The sequence below is a fragment of the Trachymyrmex cornetzi genome, unplaced genomic scaffold, assembly GCF_001594075.2.
Source record: "Trachymyrmex cornetzi isolate Tcor2-1 unplaced genomic scaffold, Tcor1.1 scaffold205, whole genome shotgun sequence".
Lineage (NCBI taxonomy): Eukaryota > Metazoa > Arthropoda > Insecta > Hymenoptera > Formicidae > Trachymyrmex > Trachymyrmex cornetzi.
Window position 1 is genome coordinate 1,110,874 of NW_017296691.1, and position 19,110 is coordinate 1,129,983.

General features: G+C 38.1%; 1 protein-coding gene across 3 annotated transcripts in view; it reads left to right on the top strand.

The window, feature by feature from the left end:
• Positions 1-19,110, top strand: part of LOC108759792 (puratrophin-1) — a 341,347-nt gene that overhangs the window by 43,678 nt on the left and 278,559 nt on the right. For all 3 annotated transcript variants that reach the window (XM_018505420.1, XM_018505418.1, XM_018505419.1), the window contains exon 2: positions 1,010-1,900. Coding sequence is in view for 2 of the 3 variants with exons in the window: in XM_018505418.1 (XP_018360920.1) it covers positions 1,010-1,900 (891 nt within the window). In the remaining variant the exon portion in view is untranslated. The remainder of the gene's footprint in view (positions 1-1,009; positions 1,901-19,110) is intronic.

Sequence of the window (19,110 nt, forward strand, 5' to 3'; positions counted from 1 at the left end):
TACAAATAACGTTAAAACATTATTAACATTTTAATGATGCAATTGTTGCAAATATTTTACAGTAAGTACTTAGAAATTTTGAATAGATATCTTTAAAAAATTACGAGCATCTTGTTTGAGTCATTAAGAAGAGAATTTGAAATAGAAATATAACATTAAAACGTTTGTTACCAATATATACATTATTTTTATTGATACAATCGTTACAAATATTTACAGCTGCGCACTAGACCTTGACTATTTCTTCTCTTCTTATTGTGCTTGCGAGGAATTGATCCCATCTTTTGGTTATTCTCATACCTACCTGACCAATGCGAGGGGAGGTAGCTGGAGCACTTTATATTTGTGTTTCACGCGCGCGATGACTCACGTCCTCGGGAACGGCGCATCGTCGTATTTCAGAGAGCAGGAAACCAAGAGGCTGGCGCATTATGAAATTGGAAATATTACGGGAGGAAGTTGTATTCCCGGTGGTATTATGGGCGCATACTTCGCATAGCCGCGGTGTAAAATGTCATCGTTATGCATCGTTTAGGGTTGATATTAGCTAACTACAACATCATCGTTGTCGTCGTTTCTTATCGATATTTATTATAACCTTTTTATTTTACGTGTCGCATTGCAACTAGTCGAATGATTGTTGCCGATATAGTTGTGCCTAACCATATTGTACTATCTAATCGATCTAACAGATTATTATGAAAGCGATCGAGTGACCAGTCGCGCCATATCGTTCAACTTACGTTCGAGCTGACGCAATTCTTATCGCGCACAATCGAGATTTTTTTTTATTGATTATGTAAATTAATCAGTCGCGAAATGTGAATGTACTGTGGGAAAATTTCTGCCACCGATATCTGCTAGATTTATAATGATGTAGAAATAGATCAGCGATAGACGCAACGACAGTGGAGAATGCGAGCAATTAATGAACCTATATGAACTTAATTGATTTTATGATAATATTTGTATATTTCTTGAGAATAATATACATTTATTCTTGTAACAGGTGATACCGGCAGATCGCCGGCCGCCGGAGAAAGAAGAGACATGGACTTTGGCTGCTGATCAGCAGGATTCGTGCGTCTGTTTTGACGGTGCCGTCGATTCTAAGGTGAAAGACGCGCACAATTCCGAGAAAACACAATTGAAACCGCCTGCGGAAGTAATATCAGTGGATGCGGGCGATAACGTGGACAACACTTTGCCACGCAGCCAGGAGACCAGGAAAAGTAAGACTAAGAAAGTAAAAAGCTACCTGAAAAAGTGCAAGGGCGCGCTGTCGAAAGGTGATGAGAACGTCGCAGACAAGAGACGCCAGGAGAACTGCACTTCGTGGTACTTGGACGACGTTCCAACTTGCGTGAGTCAGCAGGAGGATCACGATGAACCTCCGGAGAAGTACACGGAATTCCCCGAAGAGAGACTCAAGGAAGCGGTCCGTGATGTGGAGTCTGTCGAAGATCCTGTGCCTGAAACGCTCGAGGAGAATTTCTCGAGGGGCGAGAACTTGGAGGAAATTCCGCATGACGCTCTCACCAGACTATTGGAAGAGGATCGTAGGGCCGATCTTAGCAGAAGCAGAACGTCTTTGTACGAGGACATCAAAGACGGAAATCCAGAACAACCTGTCTCGGACGAGAAAACTCCGACGAAGGAATCAGAGCTTTTCCGCGATGAAGAAAAACAAGACGCGGCGATCTCACTCGAGACATTAACGACGGAAGACACGAATCTGAATAAGTGCGATTCGAGCGATACATTGATAGCAGAAGTTCCAGAAGCAACCGAGATCGCGACAGATCTCAACTCGGAATTAACGATTATTGTGAAGGAAGAGGAGGAGGACGCACCGAAAGATCCTGCGGATGAGGAGATACTAGTTCCTGTGTGCTGTGGGGTAAGTCCGTTCGAGTATTTTGAATCGATTAATGAAATTTATTATAAAATAATATCTCAGAATGGAGCAAAATTTAAAGATTTTAGTCTTCGTTTCTGATAATCAAAAAGTTCGATTCTCACAATTAAACAACATAAGCTGAGTTTCTAAGAAGTCGTTTATACGTGTATAAACTGTTAGATTTTATTCGATAAAGTGTGGAATGAATCGGACGTCGTGTTTCGCGAGAGCGTTTACGGGAGAACGATCGTCGGTATAAATCATGACGAAGAAAAATAAAGCGCCGTAAATCAAAGCGAAGGAAAACGCAAGTACGCCGTATTTCTTCCTATCCGTGGAAATTACGTTTTAATCATTGCTAGTAGCGCATTAAGAGCAAGAACATAAATTACGAACAAGGAAGCCTTCCTTTGCCCATACACGGTATATGTGTTGCAATTCGCTTTACTGCTTTGCGCGCGGTAACCATAGTTGTGGTTTGTATTCAAATGGATAGACATTGTGCGCTTCTTTTAACATACATGTGTACCTTCTTTGACGGCACCGTTAGTGTCGACGCGAGGTTACGGTCATCGAATGTATACGGTTTATCGAATATCAGAAAGATTTAATATTATTTGCAATTATGAAGTTCTGTCGTTTATATCTTTATAAATATTCATGTTGACAATAATTATGAAGCAACAGCAATACAATAAAATTTATTAGCGAGAGATATTTACTACAGATGTTTATTACAAGATGATTTTGCATTATGTTATATTTTACTTTTAGGCTTTCTCGTGTTAATTTCAGATATTTTTTATAATTCTTTTCTCTTCATTATTTTTGTCTCTATTTTGTCATTTTTATAAATGTATTCCTTTTTGTATCGAATTCTTTTTTCTCTTACATCCTACTAAGTTCAGACTTCTAGCTATCGTTATCAATAAATATTAATTATATTGTTCAATCCCACGATATCGATTTTATTTAATGAATTGTCGTGTATCATGTAGAATTTGATGTAGGCACAACGATTAGAATTCGTCTCCTTTGATCTTACTGGTGACAATTCGCACAAAGAAATATGACAGCGAATATATCTGATATAGAACGTTATTTCGCCTAACGCTTATGACATCCTGATTGAAAGTTTAAGCATCTCGACTTTCTCTGCACGACCTCGTCCAGAGACATGCCCCTCGCGCCACTTGACTTATTCGCATCCATATACATCGCATGGAACTAAAGTCACTTGTCTAATCCGCATTAATGCAATATACATAAAATACTCTTATTCATATATTAATATTTTTATTTATTTTTACTAAAATTTAATAGGACGTATTTGAACATTAGATATTAGATTACTCAGTGTTTGTATTTACATTTTCTTTCTACAGATGATTGTCATATCCATGTATGATGTAGAAGAAAAAGAACAAAACAATAGTAGTATGAGGAATACTTTGTTATTGATTTTTTATGTGCCTATCTTTAACATTGAGATAATATCATCGTTTCATCAAAATTAATATTATTATTAAATCTTAGTATACATGATTGGGTCATTCGTATCCTGAGCATTTCTTTTTTTTAAATACCATAAACACTGTTAAATAATGGTCTAAGTATCTTACATACACTTTGTAAAGTACGTACATGTTAGAATAATTTTTGTATACTTGTAAGAGTGATAAAAATTAATCGGGAATATGAACGACCCATTGTGTAGTAAAGGACCGGAAAATCATCGTGTATTAAGAGTTAATAAGCGTTGTTAGGCGCTCTAAAAAACTCCCTCAAATGTATTTATAAATTTACATAATAAATATATATATATATATGTGTGTGTATATAGTACAAATAAAATATATGGTATGAAAAGTATTCATACCATATTATCGTTTTAAAACAAACGTGCCGTTTGTATAATTGGCAACTGTACGGTCGGTCGAATCGTAATCGCCAATTTTTATTGGAAAGATCGCGAGCAGGGAAGCGCGGACTCTCTCACCCAGATACCTACATAATGCCGCTTCGCCGCGAACGGAACAAGTTCGACTTCTCGGTTGCACGGGTTAGCTTAGGTTCGCCGAGGTGCTTGTTAGGGCGGACCGGGCGAGCCGGAGGTGTGTATGGGAATTGCGGGTCGTGCTCATTAATTATATCAGACGTGATCTATCTGGACCACGGCTGTGGTTGCGCGGTCGCTGGAGAGTCACCACGTGCACTCCAATACGGGCGTCGTGCATCGGCGGCCACGCCGTTTTGCTGGAGTCTTTCAAGAGGCAGAATTGTAACAAGTCCAACTAGTACCTCTGGTTAATCTACCTTTTACATTGCCCGATCCGGTAATGTTCCCCTTTGTTTTGTACTCTTTCTTATACACTGTGTCCTCATTATCAAAAATCAAATTGTATATTCGAGAAATTGAATCGTAATCTCTAAATTCTTTGGAACGGGATCTCACTTTAAGGAGAGAAAATTGGGCCAGTCCTCGAAAAGAGTATAGTTTAATTTTCAATCTTTAAGAAATAAGAATAAGATTTCACGCTTCAAAGTGAGATTCACTTAAAAATTTTTAGTGAGTATACGTTCTTTATTTAAAAATGAAAAAATGACTGCTGTAACATTTTAATTTTATCGCGTATAACTGTAAATAACAGTTAGATTTCCAGATACGATTCTATACGTTCGAAATCGATCGTCTGACGTTCGGCTACAATTCAAAGTAATCAGTAATCATCTACATATAGCGGGACCCGGTTTTACTAGCGGGCGAGCTGACGCGCCTCGCGGAAGTCCCATGGGTGCGTGCAAGTTTATTCCACTTGTCTTTAGACGAGCGACAGAGAAGTCTCGAGGCGGTGTATAGCGGAGCTCCGCGAGTGAGCACCAAGTGGTATCCGCGCGGTGGTTGCGTTTACACCAGCATTAGCTCGGGCGCGAGTTGACGTTCGTCGTGTCCACGAATACGTGGCGTACGCATACACGCCGTGCATGTACATACGCTCACGAGCGGCGTATGCACACGTACATTACAGGGAGGAGTAAATCTGGCCGGTCGACCGGTGTCGATCGCCGCTGAAACGCTACCCGATCATCAGTCGTGAAAGTGTAGCTGCGGAAAATGATTACCCGCGCCAGTTGTGCTTGCTGCGCACACCCGCTTTCCTCCGTCTTTTTGTCGAGTCCTCACTCTGTTACTCTCCTTTCGCTGCCCCTTTCGTTCTATTCCTCTTGCGAGAGAACCTCTCCTTTGAAACACGCATCTATACGGAGTGTCTTGACATTTGCGATATATATCCTGATGATGACTCTTCAAGTTTATTGGGGAAATGAAGATATCTTTTTAAAACTTGTTGAGAGAACTTTATTACAACTTTTTTTTTTATATTAAATATCTTGAAAAGCAAATTGCTCGAAAATAGTTTTTGGAATCCAATGGTACTTGCATAATACCCTTGAAGTTTAATTGCCAGTATTCTTTAAATTTTTTTAAGAGTTTGAGAATTATGCTTTTTTTGTATTGAAGAAATTATTTTTCTCGATTTGATGTTTGGTATTCTACTATTAATCTATTCAATACTAAGTTCGGAACACCCCGTATATCTATGTTCCATTACCTTCACATCGGATTATAGATTAAACCGCACCTCCAGCGTAGACGCACAGAAAACGATAAGCGGAGAATACGGCGCGGGATTTATTGTAATTGGCGGTAATGACGGTTTTACGCCGCCGCCGCCGCCGCCGCCGCCAACAACCACTATACTCTTCTCTTAGCTATGCTCTTCGTCAATATGTACGGTCGTAAGTCAGGAAAACCGATTGCGAACGCACGCGCTCGCACTCATACTTGATAGGCTTTAAAGTTAGAAAGGGTAGATACCGTTGCTCTTTGCGCATTCTGGCGAATCTAACAAAGCTGCATAACACTTGAAGGATAAATAGAGTTAACGTGGATTATTCTATAGATTATTTAAACAGTATATTTTCTGGAACGATTCCTTGGTGGATTGACGGACGAGAGATGATCTTTTTGTAAAATTGTTTTGTCATGAAGAACAAAAAGATGCTTCTATTGCTACAGGAAAGTCAAGGATCGCGTATGTTAAGTTAGCACCCCAATATTGAAATTCCATAGTTCTGATTAGAGTTCCCGTTTCCTTTTGTTCAGACGAAGAGTTCTCTATAATTTATAACAAGAGTTCCGCTTAATAACTATTTTTAAATAATTTTTGAAAAATGGGGTGCTAACTTCTCAGCGAAATTCGAGATCGAATAGTTCTGAGCGGTTCAATAGCTTTGTTTAGTGAATACCTAGAGTTCCTGACATATAAAAAACAATTTTGACAAACAAGAAAATTAAAAAAAAAAAAACAATTTTTGATCACTTCTTTAATTCTGCGTATCTTGAATATCGTTGGTCCAATCGCTTTGTCACCTGATACTTTCCGATAGAACTTCGTCGAGAACTGCCGAAAACGATAATCAGAACTACTGGAATTCTCAAAAAATTTTTTAGGTAGTCGAAAATTTTCTAAGTCCCACGTTGAAAAATTTTTTGAGAGTTTTTGAGTTTTTTTGTGAGATATAAAAAAATTGACCCTATTTTAATTAATTAATTTATTTATTAACTTGTAATGGCAGAAGATAATTTAGCATTTTTGAAGTATTTTAGTAAACTTCCCTTTGATAAACTCTTTTCGTGAAAATCTGTTTAGTGAAACAAAATACGACATCGAAATCTTGTATATTTTGCAACACAGTTGCAGAAAATTACAGTAATTCTTTTCTTTTTTTTATCCCAAATCACAGGGCATGTTTTTACAAGGGTTCTACGTTTCAAAAGCGAGGAAGGTAAAGATTGTAACAACTTTTTTACGTGATATTTCGCTAAAGCAAAGGTAATGCATCGCGAAACCGATATAGGTTTACTGATTTTCTTTTCGTGCTCTCCAATTCTCCGTCGTTTTTTTTCCCCTGATAATCTGACATGGCGTTTATGTTCATCTGTGAAAGATGGATTGTCTCTCGCAGAAGAATAAGGGGAAGAAGAAGAACCAGGTTACAGGAGGAAAAAAATAACTGTAACATGTAGTGCATCCTTTTTTTTTTGTCATTCAAGATCCTTTTTGTGCTGTCTGTTTTTATTAACCCCAACCTCAAATCTCGTCTTCTAACCACACTAGAATTACTATCTTATTTTTTTTTCACCTTGTAATATGCTTATATCTCGCAATATTCAATTTCACAATTTTCAATGTTGGATTTTATTACCAATTGCGTATATTATTATAATAATATACGCAATTGGTAATAAAATCCAACTAAACTATGCGTGTAATGTTTAAAAGATAAATTTATATTTAAACAATATGTGATATATTTAGGTCAGTACAAATTGTTAAGCACACACAAGTAAATTTATTCATATACCTCCGTTTGCAATCTGGATTTTTTGGCATAAGGGAAATTTCATTTTTACTTTAATTTCAATTTTTATTAAGTGAAGATTTTAACATTGAGTTAAACAATTATTTGGTATAATATAATAAAGATATTAAAAACTCGTTTTTTTTTAAATGTCTAGAATAGTAAAAAAAATTGGACTGGACAAAAATCCATGTTGCAGCTGGAGGGATATTTATAAAAATTTATACATTTATCCGTTACACGCAGTTTTGTTTATAGCCTTGAGACTATTCATTCTAATGTTAACAGCAAGTGTTTGTTCATTGCCTACTCAAAACAGATTAGAATCCATGATTTCCAAAGAAGTCGGACGAGGTTTGACCGAGTTTCTCTTTAGCTTCTTTTATTTCGACGTTCCGAGGTGTAAGGGTCAAATAAAGAGTCGTTCTCTTATTGAACCATGGCTGGTTCGAGATCATCGGTGTTCGCCGAGGTTGCGATCGAATCGCATGGCGCGCGAGTCTCTCGAGAGCGACAGGCCGAACCGGGATTATTCCGCGTGACTTCCGATCGGTATATAGTTTAGCGGGCCATTCTTTCCTCCCAGTGACTTTCGCTGCAGCGCGGTGAGGAACGGAGATCGCAGAGAGTGCCGATGTCTTCCTGACGATCGCAGCCCGAGGCGCGACGATAATAAGGTGTCAACGTTCGCGCACTCTGGTGCATATCGGGCCCCTGATGTCGGATTGTGTTCCCTGATTTCCGGGTTATGTTCGTGCGTACCCAAAGGGGCTCGCTTGTTCTCTTTGCAATTGCAGAATCATGCCGCGACAGGCGTGGACACGAGGCAAACAAATAATTAACAAACTGGCTAGAATCGAAAGTCAACAATTGGACTAACATTATTTCTTGTATTGTAAAGTAATGGGCTTTTTCAATATAAGCCATTACCTAAGTCTTAAGTCGTAATAAATTGACCAATCATGGCTAATTATTGTTCTCACATTCGACTGTGATTAGTTAATCTCTTACGGCTTAAGACTCAAGCTTAGGTAATGGCTTGTTAAGTAGAAAACCCATAAAGGATATATATTTATTTCTATTAATGTAGATTAACTTTAATCTCGATTTAATGTACTTTTTATCTCGTCTAGTTCTAAGAATTAGAAAAAATGAAAAGTAATTCAAACTGTGATTAAAATTAATCTACATTGGTACAAATAATAAGGCATAATATTACAGCATCACTAAGTTTTTTCTCCAATTAATAGAAGATAGTTACTACAATCGAAAAGTATTTTTCCTGTAACTCATAAGATATAAGATTTGTTGTTTCAAAAATAAATACGAATCGTCTATCGCAAGATCAAAGTACATGATTAGCGACCGGTGGGACGCGTTTACTTCTTTCCGCTTGGCGATTAGTTGCATAAGACATCCTTGCAATTACGTTTATGCACGATTTGCGCGGCGGTGCGAAAACAACGAAAGCCAATGAACTTTCTCGAAACGGCTGCGTGCTCTCGTCATTAATATTGTCCGACTGCGGAACAGCAACATTCGATACCTACCACTTTAAACGTATACGATTACAATCCTCGCTACGGTACCCGACTACCGTTAAATATATGTTTTACATCGTGTTTGTGCCTCGGCTCGAGTCGAATCAGGGAGGCAGTGAGTGTTACGTGTTTCACATCGTGTTCAACGTGCCGCGCCGGTTAGAGCGGCTGGTTCGGGATCGACTTTCAAGGTCGCGAGCTTTTCCTGTTTTGACAGCAAGCTTGAAGAGGAGTAATAACCAATTAAATTTCGCGGTTTGTCGTTTTCCTATTCATGATACGTATTATAGCGACTTTGCGGCTTACCGCACGCGGCCATATTACAATTGATTCCGCTTGACCGACCGCGTCTTTCCTTTCCGATTAACCGTGAGCGCGCCGTGAATGTAACCCTATCCATTGATGTATGTCTTTTATCTTGCATCTTTATCGGAGTCGCGTGCTCGTTAAATATATCAATGCATTGTTCAATTTTTATTTTCTCTAAAAGGTACTGCTTGTGATGTACATATATTTTGCTAATAGGGATAAGAATCAAGATGATAAAAAATTTTTATTTATATATATCAATGATATTTCCTTACTTTTGAGACTTAAAAATTCAATCGATTGGAATTTAAATAAATATTTTTGTTACTTTCTTGCGTCGCATATTGATCGAATTATTCGCGAATGATTTGCGCGAACCGATTCATTCATTCGTTATACTCGTCGCACGACTCTAAAAGGAGGACGTGTCGCTCGCTCGCGCCAGTCTGGACGTTTCTCTCAGGCTAAGCGACAGCACGATCCATCGATTTCCGAGCGTTGCAGTTGCGGTCCCAGGCGGGGGATCGAAAACTGATCGGTTCGCCCGTTAGCGCCCCTGCTCTGACAGATGAGAATCGTCTGGGACGTGTTCGGCGGGAGAAAGTGATTTGACGGCGGACGTCTCTCGTCGTAGCGCGGATCTCTCGTGATAGTCGTGATACGACGATATCTTCCAAGCCAACATCCGATCTCGTATACGCCATGCCGCCGCCGCGTGTCACTGCCGCGCGTCGAGCGGGTCACGTTTCCGGTAATTAATGGCTCGCGTCATCGCCGAGGTCGGGGCAAACGGTTACATCTGTCGGATGGATTGTTCGTTGCATACGGACGCGGACCTCCGATGTGAGCGAATTGCAAGGGAATGGCCCGTGCGATACATGAGTTCCATTCGGTCTCTCGAAGATTTCCCTCGTGAGAAACTCCGGATGGAGATCGTAAAATCAAACTTGAAGCAAGATAGCATTTTCAAATGTATGGATATCACTTGTGCATAGACAAGCAATATTTTCTTCGCTTCCTTCCTCTGGATAATCAAAGTAATATATTTTCGACATGTTGTTGTGAAAACTTTAAATGTGAAAACAAGATATTTGTCTGATTGATGCTGAGTCTAGGTTCGCTTTGGGCGCTCGCACGTTATAAGCTTCTTTCTATCTTTATCGCTCATTGTATGCGGAAGGAAGATAAAATGAAATTTACAGCGCGTGAGCGCCCAAAGCTTAAGTTGATTATACAAGATATTGTCATAATAATTGATTTAAAGAGGAGAAAGCTATGATTATGATGAAGTTCAGAATAATCAATTCCAATCTTTTCTTTATATTGGTATAATTTATTAATTAATCTGTCTTTTTACGTAACAGCATGTGTTGCATAGTGTATATGTGTGTATACATTTAGGTGTAAGAATGTAAGAAGGATATACATATAGAGCCTTGGTTTGTTATCATCTCTAACTCAAGTTGGCGAGTCTTTGTGGTATTACTTACACATTTCCGAAAGACCGCAGTGTACGATCGATTAACGTCCGGTAGCAAGACTTCATTTCCTCGAGATCGCGCGTGTTTCACAATGAAGAATCGCTCTGCATTTGGGGCAAACCTTGCATGCTTCTATTTTCGTGTTCCGTACGCGTGCAAACGTGCTTGGCCTATATTCTAGCGCTACGGTGCATGTATTACGAGTGATCGATCGCAAGTACCTTGCACGGTGTTTCACTCGTAAACTACGTCACCTTTATAATTCTTCAGCGTAATTACAATCGTGTTATGTTTGATTTGTGCTTACTAATTGAATTAGTCATTTCTAGCCTTCTGTCAGAGAAACTTAATGGATCGCGTCATGAAACGTGTGTTATTAACCTAAGACGAGGAATTTAAAATATACGTATCTAAAAGTACAGTAATAAGTTTAATATATTTTTCATTTTAATTGAAACTATTACAAATTTTATTACACTATTTTCATGTCTCTTATTTTAATAAATCTCAGGAATTCCATTCTTCTATTATTATTTTGTAAGCATTTATTAACTATACATGATTTATAATATTTTATGCATTTCTGATTTTTTCTCTAAAGAGAGGCAAATAGTTAATTAACATTAAAATTTATGTAAACAATTTCTCATAGAATATTCTGTTTATAGATATATAGATGACGAATTGAAAAGAATAGGAAAGAGTTTTATAGGAAAATTATTTTTTTATTTGCGCTTAATGCGCATAGTGATTTTGTGACAAATTATATTGGGAGAAATGTTTTGTACGAACAACTATAATTTTTACAAAACTTATTTTTAATTTCAAAATTGTGTTATTCCAAGTTTTGTAATTCACGTATTAATTAAATCATAGTATTTCATAATATATGAACATCTCGAAACACATTGCGTCTACATAGAAGTCTCAATCGACTGCCGATCGTGAGTGCAATGTCAACTGAGGTATCATATCAATGGTAACTTGTTCGTATAGCATTGAAAATCACAGGCTCGGCCCTTGCACGGGGGTATTAGGTAATAGCCGGTCATTATTGGCGTGACGTGAGTGTCCCCGGGGGTCGCGCCTTCCAACGTCGGCTGTACAGACGCCGCAACCGTGTGTGTCTCTCGTTCCTCTCCTTTCTTTTTTTTTTGCCGATGTTGATCACACCCAGACCTCGCGACCCACATCCCACGCTTGGAGCACACGTCGAGGCTCCTCTTCCGCCACGAAGATGACATTTTCCACATCGTAGCCACGTCCTAGACCCCCTCGCCCCTCGCCCGCGACTCTATCGCTCGACACGGGCACGACAGGATCGTGCGCAGTCCGCGTGCTCTCGCGTGTACCGTACGTACCGTGTACGGTCTCGCGCACTATCTCCGTACGTTGTGACAAATTTATGGCGCTGACTCCGCCGTTATGATTGAAGTTCACGGGATGTAACCCGATGGTGAAGGGCCTGGTAACGCGGAAAGACACGCCGTTATTGCGCCGCGAGGAAAGTGGAACAGTGTATTTATCTCCGTGATACAAAGGGTTGCCGATACCGCTCAACGATGATCAACGGATAGGATTAAACTTTAATTTTGCTGAAGAATTTCGCAAGATAACGAACGTGCGACGTTTTCTAGGAATCGAAATATTTCTTAGCGGGCAAAATTATTTTAATTTGTAAATTCCGCCAAAGAATTTTTAATTCTGAAATTCGATTTTTTTATTTTTTATATCGTAAAGTAAATAAGGATAATGAAAAAAAGATTCACTTGATTTTTTCGGGCAAAATTATTTTAATTTGCAAATTCTGCCAAAGAATTTTTAATTCTGAAATTCGATTTTTTTATTTTTTGTATCGTAAAGTAAATAAGGATAATGAAAAAAGATTCACTTGATTTTTTTCCCGATCTAAGATATCTTTGTAAGATATGTCTGCCTTTTTTGCGTTCGTGACCGGTAGAAAGTACCTGGCAGCAAGTTGATCGCACCTTAGCGGTTTCTTTGGCAAAGAAAGCCGAACGTGCGGTCGAGGCGCGAAGGGTCGCTCGAAAGTCCGCGGAGGTGGTGGACGAAGAAGAAGATGAGCAACGGGAAGATGGGAAAGGAATAAGACGACGAGGAAGAGGGATCGTTGCCGCGTTAGCAACGCTTGTAGTCCGTCAAGCATCGCGACGCTGGATGTCTCTCTTCATTAAAGTCCGCTCTGGCGTCCTGGTGTGTCGGAACGTTCACCTGGACGGCTCAATCGGGTCCTGGAACGACGGGAGGATATCACATCCTCCTCCCGCATCATCTCCTCCTTCTTCATCCAGCTACTAGCGGGTCCTCTCTTCTAGACGCGAAAGCTCCCGATAGTTGGCGTTCGTCGAGGTCATGTCGGTATCTGGCACCGCAATTAAAGGTCATCTCTCAAGTCGCGGAGAAACGCTATGCTAGCAACAAGACTCAAACTTGATTCTTAAAATTCTCGAGTATTGCGTTAAGTTTTCCTCTATGATTTGACCTTTATCTCTCGTCTACAGTTCATCGATCAAGTTAGAATATTAACCCTCCACCGGTAATGTTGGACTTTAAAGGTACAGTCGATTTCTTAAAATTGTGTATATTTTGGTAAAAAAAATTTAAATCTATAAAAAGTAAATAAAATACAATCTAACTTTTATGATAGAAAAAACTTGTTAAAGTTTTTATAAGTATGTAAGAATTTTTTTTAATTTTTATACAATCCGGGGAGCAATATAAAAATCTACATTGACATTCAATCCAGATTATGAACGAAAGTTTTACATTTATGACAGAGGGTTAAAAAAAATATTAATATCAATGACACATGTAAATTTTATTGATAATTAATAATATTTTATAATAAAAATCCTGTAACTTCGTAAAATTTGCGAATTAAAACAAATATTTTAGAAATATTAAAACCTCAAACTTTAAGAAAACGATAAAGAAAAAATAAAAATTGATTTTATAAAAAAATTTTTATTCACACAAAAAGTACTTGTTATATTTTTTATTATTAGAATAGTATATCTTATTGATACGTGATCAATTTATAAAAAAACTAATTTTCTTTGATTTTCTCTTTGCTGTTAAAATTCCGGATAAATATTTTCGCGTTGTTGAGAGCTCTGAATAGATTTCTGCGCTGATATACGCTATGTAGCAGTCTGATGAGTCAAGTCTTATGATGAAATAGGAACTAAGCCGCGGTGCGACATGTAAGTAGATACATGATATCATTCGGATCATCAGATGAATAGCAAGAAAAGATAATTGCTAGCAGAGAACCTACACGTTCCTATCTCTTGCCGACTTCGCGCATGCCACTCGTTGCTCAATATTTACTTACTATAATCAGATAGCACTTTTGATGTGTAATTACAAGTACAAGCAATTTTAATTGACGGTTTTTTTTTAAAGAAAGTCGAATACGTCATATTATTTCAAAAAGATTTTTAATATATTAAGCGGTATATTTAGTCATTGACAAAATTTTCTTTCAATCTATTCTATTGATATGTTTTTACATTTACTAATTCTACGTTATATAAAAATGGCTTGGCATTTAAAATCGAGAACCTATATATGATGCACAATTAATATTTTATTCTTTATATAATACTCAATTTTTATAAATTTTTAGCTCATTTACTCGACACTACAATTTGTTTTTACACTTTACTGGGAATCGATACATTTTACATAAATCTCTATTAAACTGTAATATTAAAGACATATTTGGATTGTTTACTTGAATGATTTAATCGAGATATTATGTAGAATAATTGATGAAATATTTGATTTATAATAATTTAGCATCAATCGTAAAAGATTTTTATGTGAAAGTGGATTAAAAGCCACTTTATAAAACGCAATATCTTATTTTAAAAATAGGAATGAAATTTAATCATTATTATGAACTTGATGTGAGGTTGTCTCGTGATATTAGTTCCAGCCGGACCGTGGTCGTTCATAGCGTGCGTAATAATATGTCAGTCGGTTGTGGTCGTCTTTTTAGAATGAAAGGGTTAAACGAGATACGACAGGAGCGCGACCGCGTTGTAATTTCATGATTCATCGGCAGTAGTCGGCCGGTAGATGCGCGGTTGGATTCCGCATAGATGATTACTTTGTGAGGTATGATATCGCTTCGACTGCAAATGTCTTCAAGGAGCTATACTTTATCGTAGAGGCACGTGGGCGCTAATATGCTGAGAAATACATTGAATATATTCGCAAGGCGAAAGGCTTATATAATTATGCTTGACATTCTTAACTCTATTCCGCAATTCATTTCCTTTTATGTAGATAAAAATATATCGTTCACGTATAAAATTATATAGTAATATTATGTGTTAATTTTATAATATTTGTGCATCGCAAGGTGTCATTTGAAATCATATATGCAAATATACTGAAAGAAAAGATTAGCTGAATATGGCATAGCATTTTTAATTGGTTGCAGCAGTCAATTTTTAATTGCGTTAGCCTATCGAAATTCTATACTGACATTGCAGATAGGCTCCAACAACAACCAAAAATTGGTTGCTGTAACCCAAAATCGGCTGCAGCAGCCAATCTTTTCTTTCAGTGTAGGCAAATTCTAGAATTTTCTAATTAATTTTTAATGACAGGTTTTCGTAGTTAATATAAAATTGATTTTTTTATTGTAAGTAGAACTTTCAAGAGAACACAAAAAAAATTTATCATTGCCTATCTTTTCTTTCGCCAGTATTCACTTTCTAAGGTTGGTCTGGTCTCATTCTAGAAATGGCAATGAAAATGCAACTATTCACGTCGACCTATTTAAATTCGCAAACTAATATGTTAAAGGCCGTTCTCGCCTTTCGTTTCTGTTGCGACTGTTCTCATTTGCATGGTATTAGCCCCTTAAGGGAGTATACTACGACGAGGAGGAAAACGAGTACGCGCACCCACCCACGCTGTTGGCTATATCGACCACTCGGTCGGGTTTTGTTGCAAAAGGCACCGCGTCGTCAATCCCTCGAAAAAGCATATGACTGAACACGCTCACTATGCTGTCCGATGGAGCAACACGCGCGACGTACGTCCGTGTACGTTTAACGTTAAATGTGGCTGTCTGATTCTCGTTGCCGTAAGCAATCCCCCGTATTAGTCAAGCGAATGTCAGACTCGGACAGCAACGTTTAACGCGGTGAAAACACGGATCTATATGCTCGGCGCACTTTTAGTGTTTTATCAGTTATTACATTAATCTGTAGTTAAAATGCTCAGTATATGAAATCATGCAACAAATTTCTATAACGACGTGCTCGTATTTGCTTTTTTCTTCTCGATTAGTCTCAGGATTGATTTCACTGATCTCGATTAACGATGTAGCCCAACGTGATACTGACCACCAACGCGCCGCGAGCGAAAAGCTCTCTGGAACGATCGCCGACATTGACGAAATCAATCGCATCTAGGCGTTTAACGGCCGCCATAAATCAGAACTTAATCGCATACTAATCGCAGCGTCCGCAGGGGCGAGAGTAGATTCTCGCTTTCATGCGAGGTGAGATCTCGCGCTCTTTTTTTTTCTCAAAGTCGATTGGCCGTTTGCACAGCCTAAGTCATTAGCGACGACAGGTTCATATAACGCCGTCGTGTTAGGGATTATAAATTCCAGAGTGAAACTACAGTTGTGGCACCGATTAAAGAGACGGGAGGGAGGCGCGTTCCTCTTCGCGAGATGTTTCTATTCTCACGCGTCTCCGACATTCTTCGTTTATTTCCCTCGTCAACGTACAATGTAATATCATCGGAGTCGCTCGCTAACGTAATGTGCTCCATTACTCAGTTTTACAAAGATCGACGCGCGATTATCGTGCCGATCCTTAACGCGTACGTATATGCGCTGCTACCGGTTACTGTGATACGAAATATTGCCGTCACGAGGAGGCCAGCTCACAGCCTTAAAACATGACACGCGAGAATGATTGCTTCGCTTTGTTATTAGGGGTAGGAGTAACAAGAAATCGCATTGTTGCGTGACACTTACCTACAAAGAAACTACAACCATCTCTAATAGCCAGTTAAATAGCGTAATATTGAATTAGACTTTCTTCATTTTCTAATCTCCACACTAAAAGAAAGAAAACAGTTCTGGCAACTATAAATTGACAACTCTAAAATTTAAGTACCTGCAATTAGTTTTGTAAAATAATAAGGATAAAATAATTGAATATTGTAAAAAAATAGAATAGTACTATAAAAATACAGTATTCAGTACTACTTTAGTTCTTATTACTTTGTAAAACTAGTTGTAGGTATACTTAAATTAAAAAATTGTCACTTTGTAGTTACCAGGACTATTTTTTGTCTCAGTGCAATATATTAGAACTGTTTATTTTAAAGCATTCTTCCTGAAATAGTAAACCTCTGCTTCTTTGATTTTAAGGGTGTTGATTAATTATCTTTCACAAGATAATTATACGCGTTGATAGGCACGCTCAGAACTCAAGACATGCCGCATGGGTGGTGGTCTCGCTTAATTATTCGCGCGAATGAGCTCTCTTGAGCTACCCGTTCCTCTTTCATGGTGTGTTCACGTCCGTTACCAGGTGTAATATGTCGTAAATGGGCGCGCCGATAGAGAAAGAGAGACGAAAAGAAAGAGAGAAAGGACGAGTCGGCAAATGAATTGAAATTCCGATTGAGCGATCGTCATCCTCCTGTTTCTGTCGCAAGGCATGACGAACGTGGAGTGACGTTATTTTTTTCGTACAACACTTTGTATGCCTTCGTGGAGAGACTTGCTTTGTTTAGAAATGACTGATGTCATCGACTGTAAATGCGTCAAAGAAAGAAATGCCGGGAAGAAAGAAATCCCTCTGACTTTCTACCGTGCATGTATAACTGCTTGTTGAGAAAAGGGAGGAACAAGGTAATACGAATATTTTGCAGAGTAACAATCGAAATATAATTCGTGTCATAATAATGTTATCTATCAGGGAAGCTAATAACATCTCAATCTCAATACAAGGATATGAGATAAATGCAGTAGTACAAAATATTTTTAATACGTTTTCGGTAAAAATATAATATTGAAAAGATATCGCGATTAGAATCATCGATGGTGTTAACTTTCTCGTCGATGCGGAAGCGTTTGGACAGGGAAAGTTGTAATGTGCTGTTGATGAATTTCTTGTGTTAAATTTTGATCGAGACGATCGAGATTGTCAGGCAAGGGTATTTCGATTTCATCAAAGGTATCTTGCCACACACAAAAGTGGTTGTTGCTCTTATGACAAAGCAATCCTAATGAAAGATGATCTTTCTATCGCAATTGAGCGTCGTGATTCACTCATAAGCATAAATTTCGTAAGACGAAACTGAAGTGCATTACTATGATTATCGGGAAATTATTGCTAATCATTGTTGCCATTTTTTGGTCTTTCTCTTGAAGTTAGCCTAATATTCCAGCGATTGGCAGTCACGTTTTAGGCCTAATCGCACCTTAAATCTGAATCACGATTATTGTCGCAACTGTCCACGGATATTATACCGGTAATTTAAGTTAACGTTGCACTATGGGGTCTGATGAGGTTTTGCGGTGAAATCTGATTAATCCACTTGAGAAACGAAGAGGTTTTGCTACAGAATGTCTCGTTCTGATTTTCAGTTGGGCTCATGCTTCATTATTTAGTCTACACACACTATAGGATAAATTATTTTACAATAAATATCTTCAGGTTATATATATTATTCGAGAAAAGGTTCAGAACTTTGTTACACTACAAGTCTTGCTTGTATTAGATGATTTGTTAATGTATGTATTAATATGCGATGAATCAATATATTGTTAGATTTTTATATTTATATTTATTAATTTCTCCCAAGATATTATTCACGAAATATATTTAAATATACGTTTGACGTATGTATAAAGAGGATAATCTACAGTTAATGTATATGAGTAACGTGCGATAATATATTTTTTTTTTAAGAATATAAATTTATAGTTCCTCGTAGAGTACAATGACTTTCAAATTTACTAATGCTTACATCTTTTTTATTAATTTATATCTTGCATCTGTTTTTAATATTACTTCTAATTTTATGCCCGCTTCATATTCATTTATTCTATTTTTTTGTTTAACCGAAAAATTTCGACAATTAGCAGTGTTCTGCTCTTCTGGTGTGAATCACTCCGCGTACAGATTTACAATAATTTCCATCACGGCTGTCGACGTTTACGAAGGGCAGCGACCTTTCCGCTTCCACTCCGCTTGTGAACGGCGTAGAATCGGTGGACAAATATTTGCAGTATCGTCGCTGCCAGAAGCATGTATGGTTGGTTCAGGGTTAATAAAAGCAGCCGGAGTAAGCGGAAAAAGCCGAGAAGATAGAAAGAAGTGAAGAGATAGAGCGAGAACGCGCGCGCGCGCGCGAGAAAGAGAGAGAGAGGGGGGGGGGGGGGGGGGGG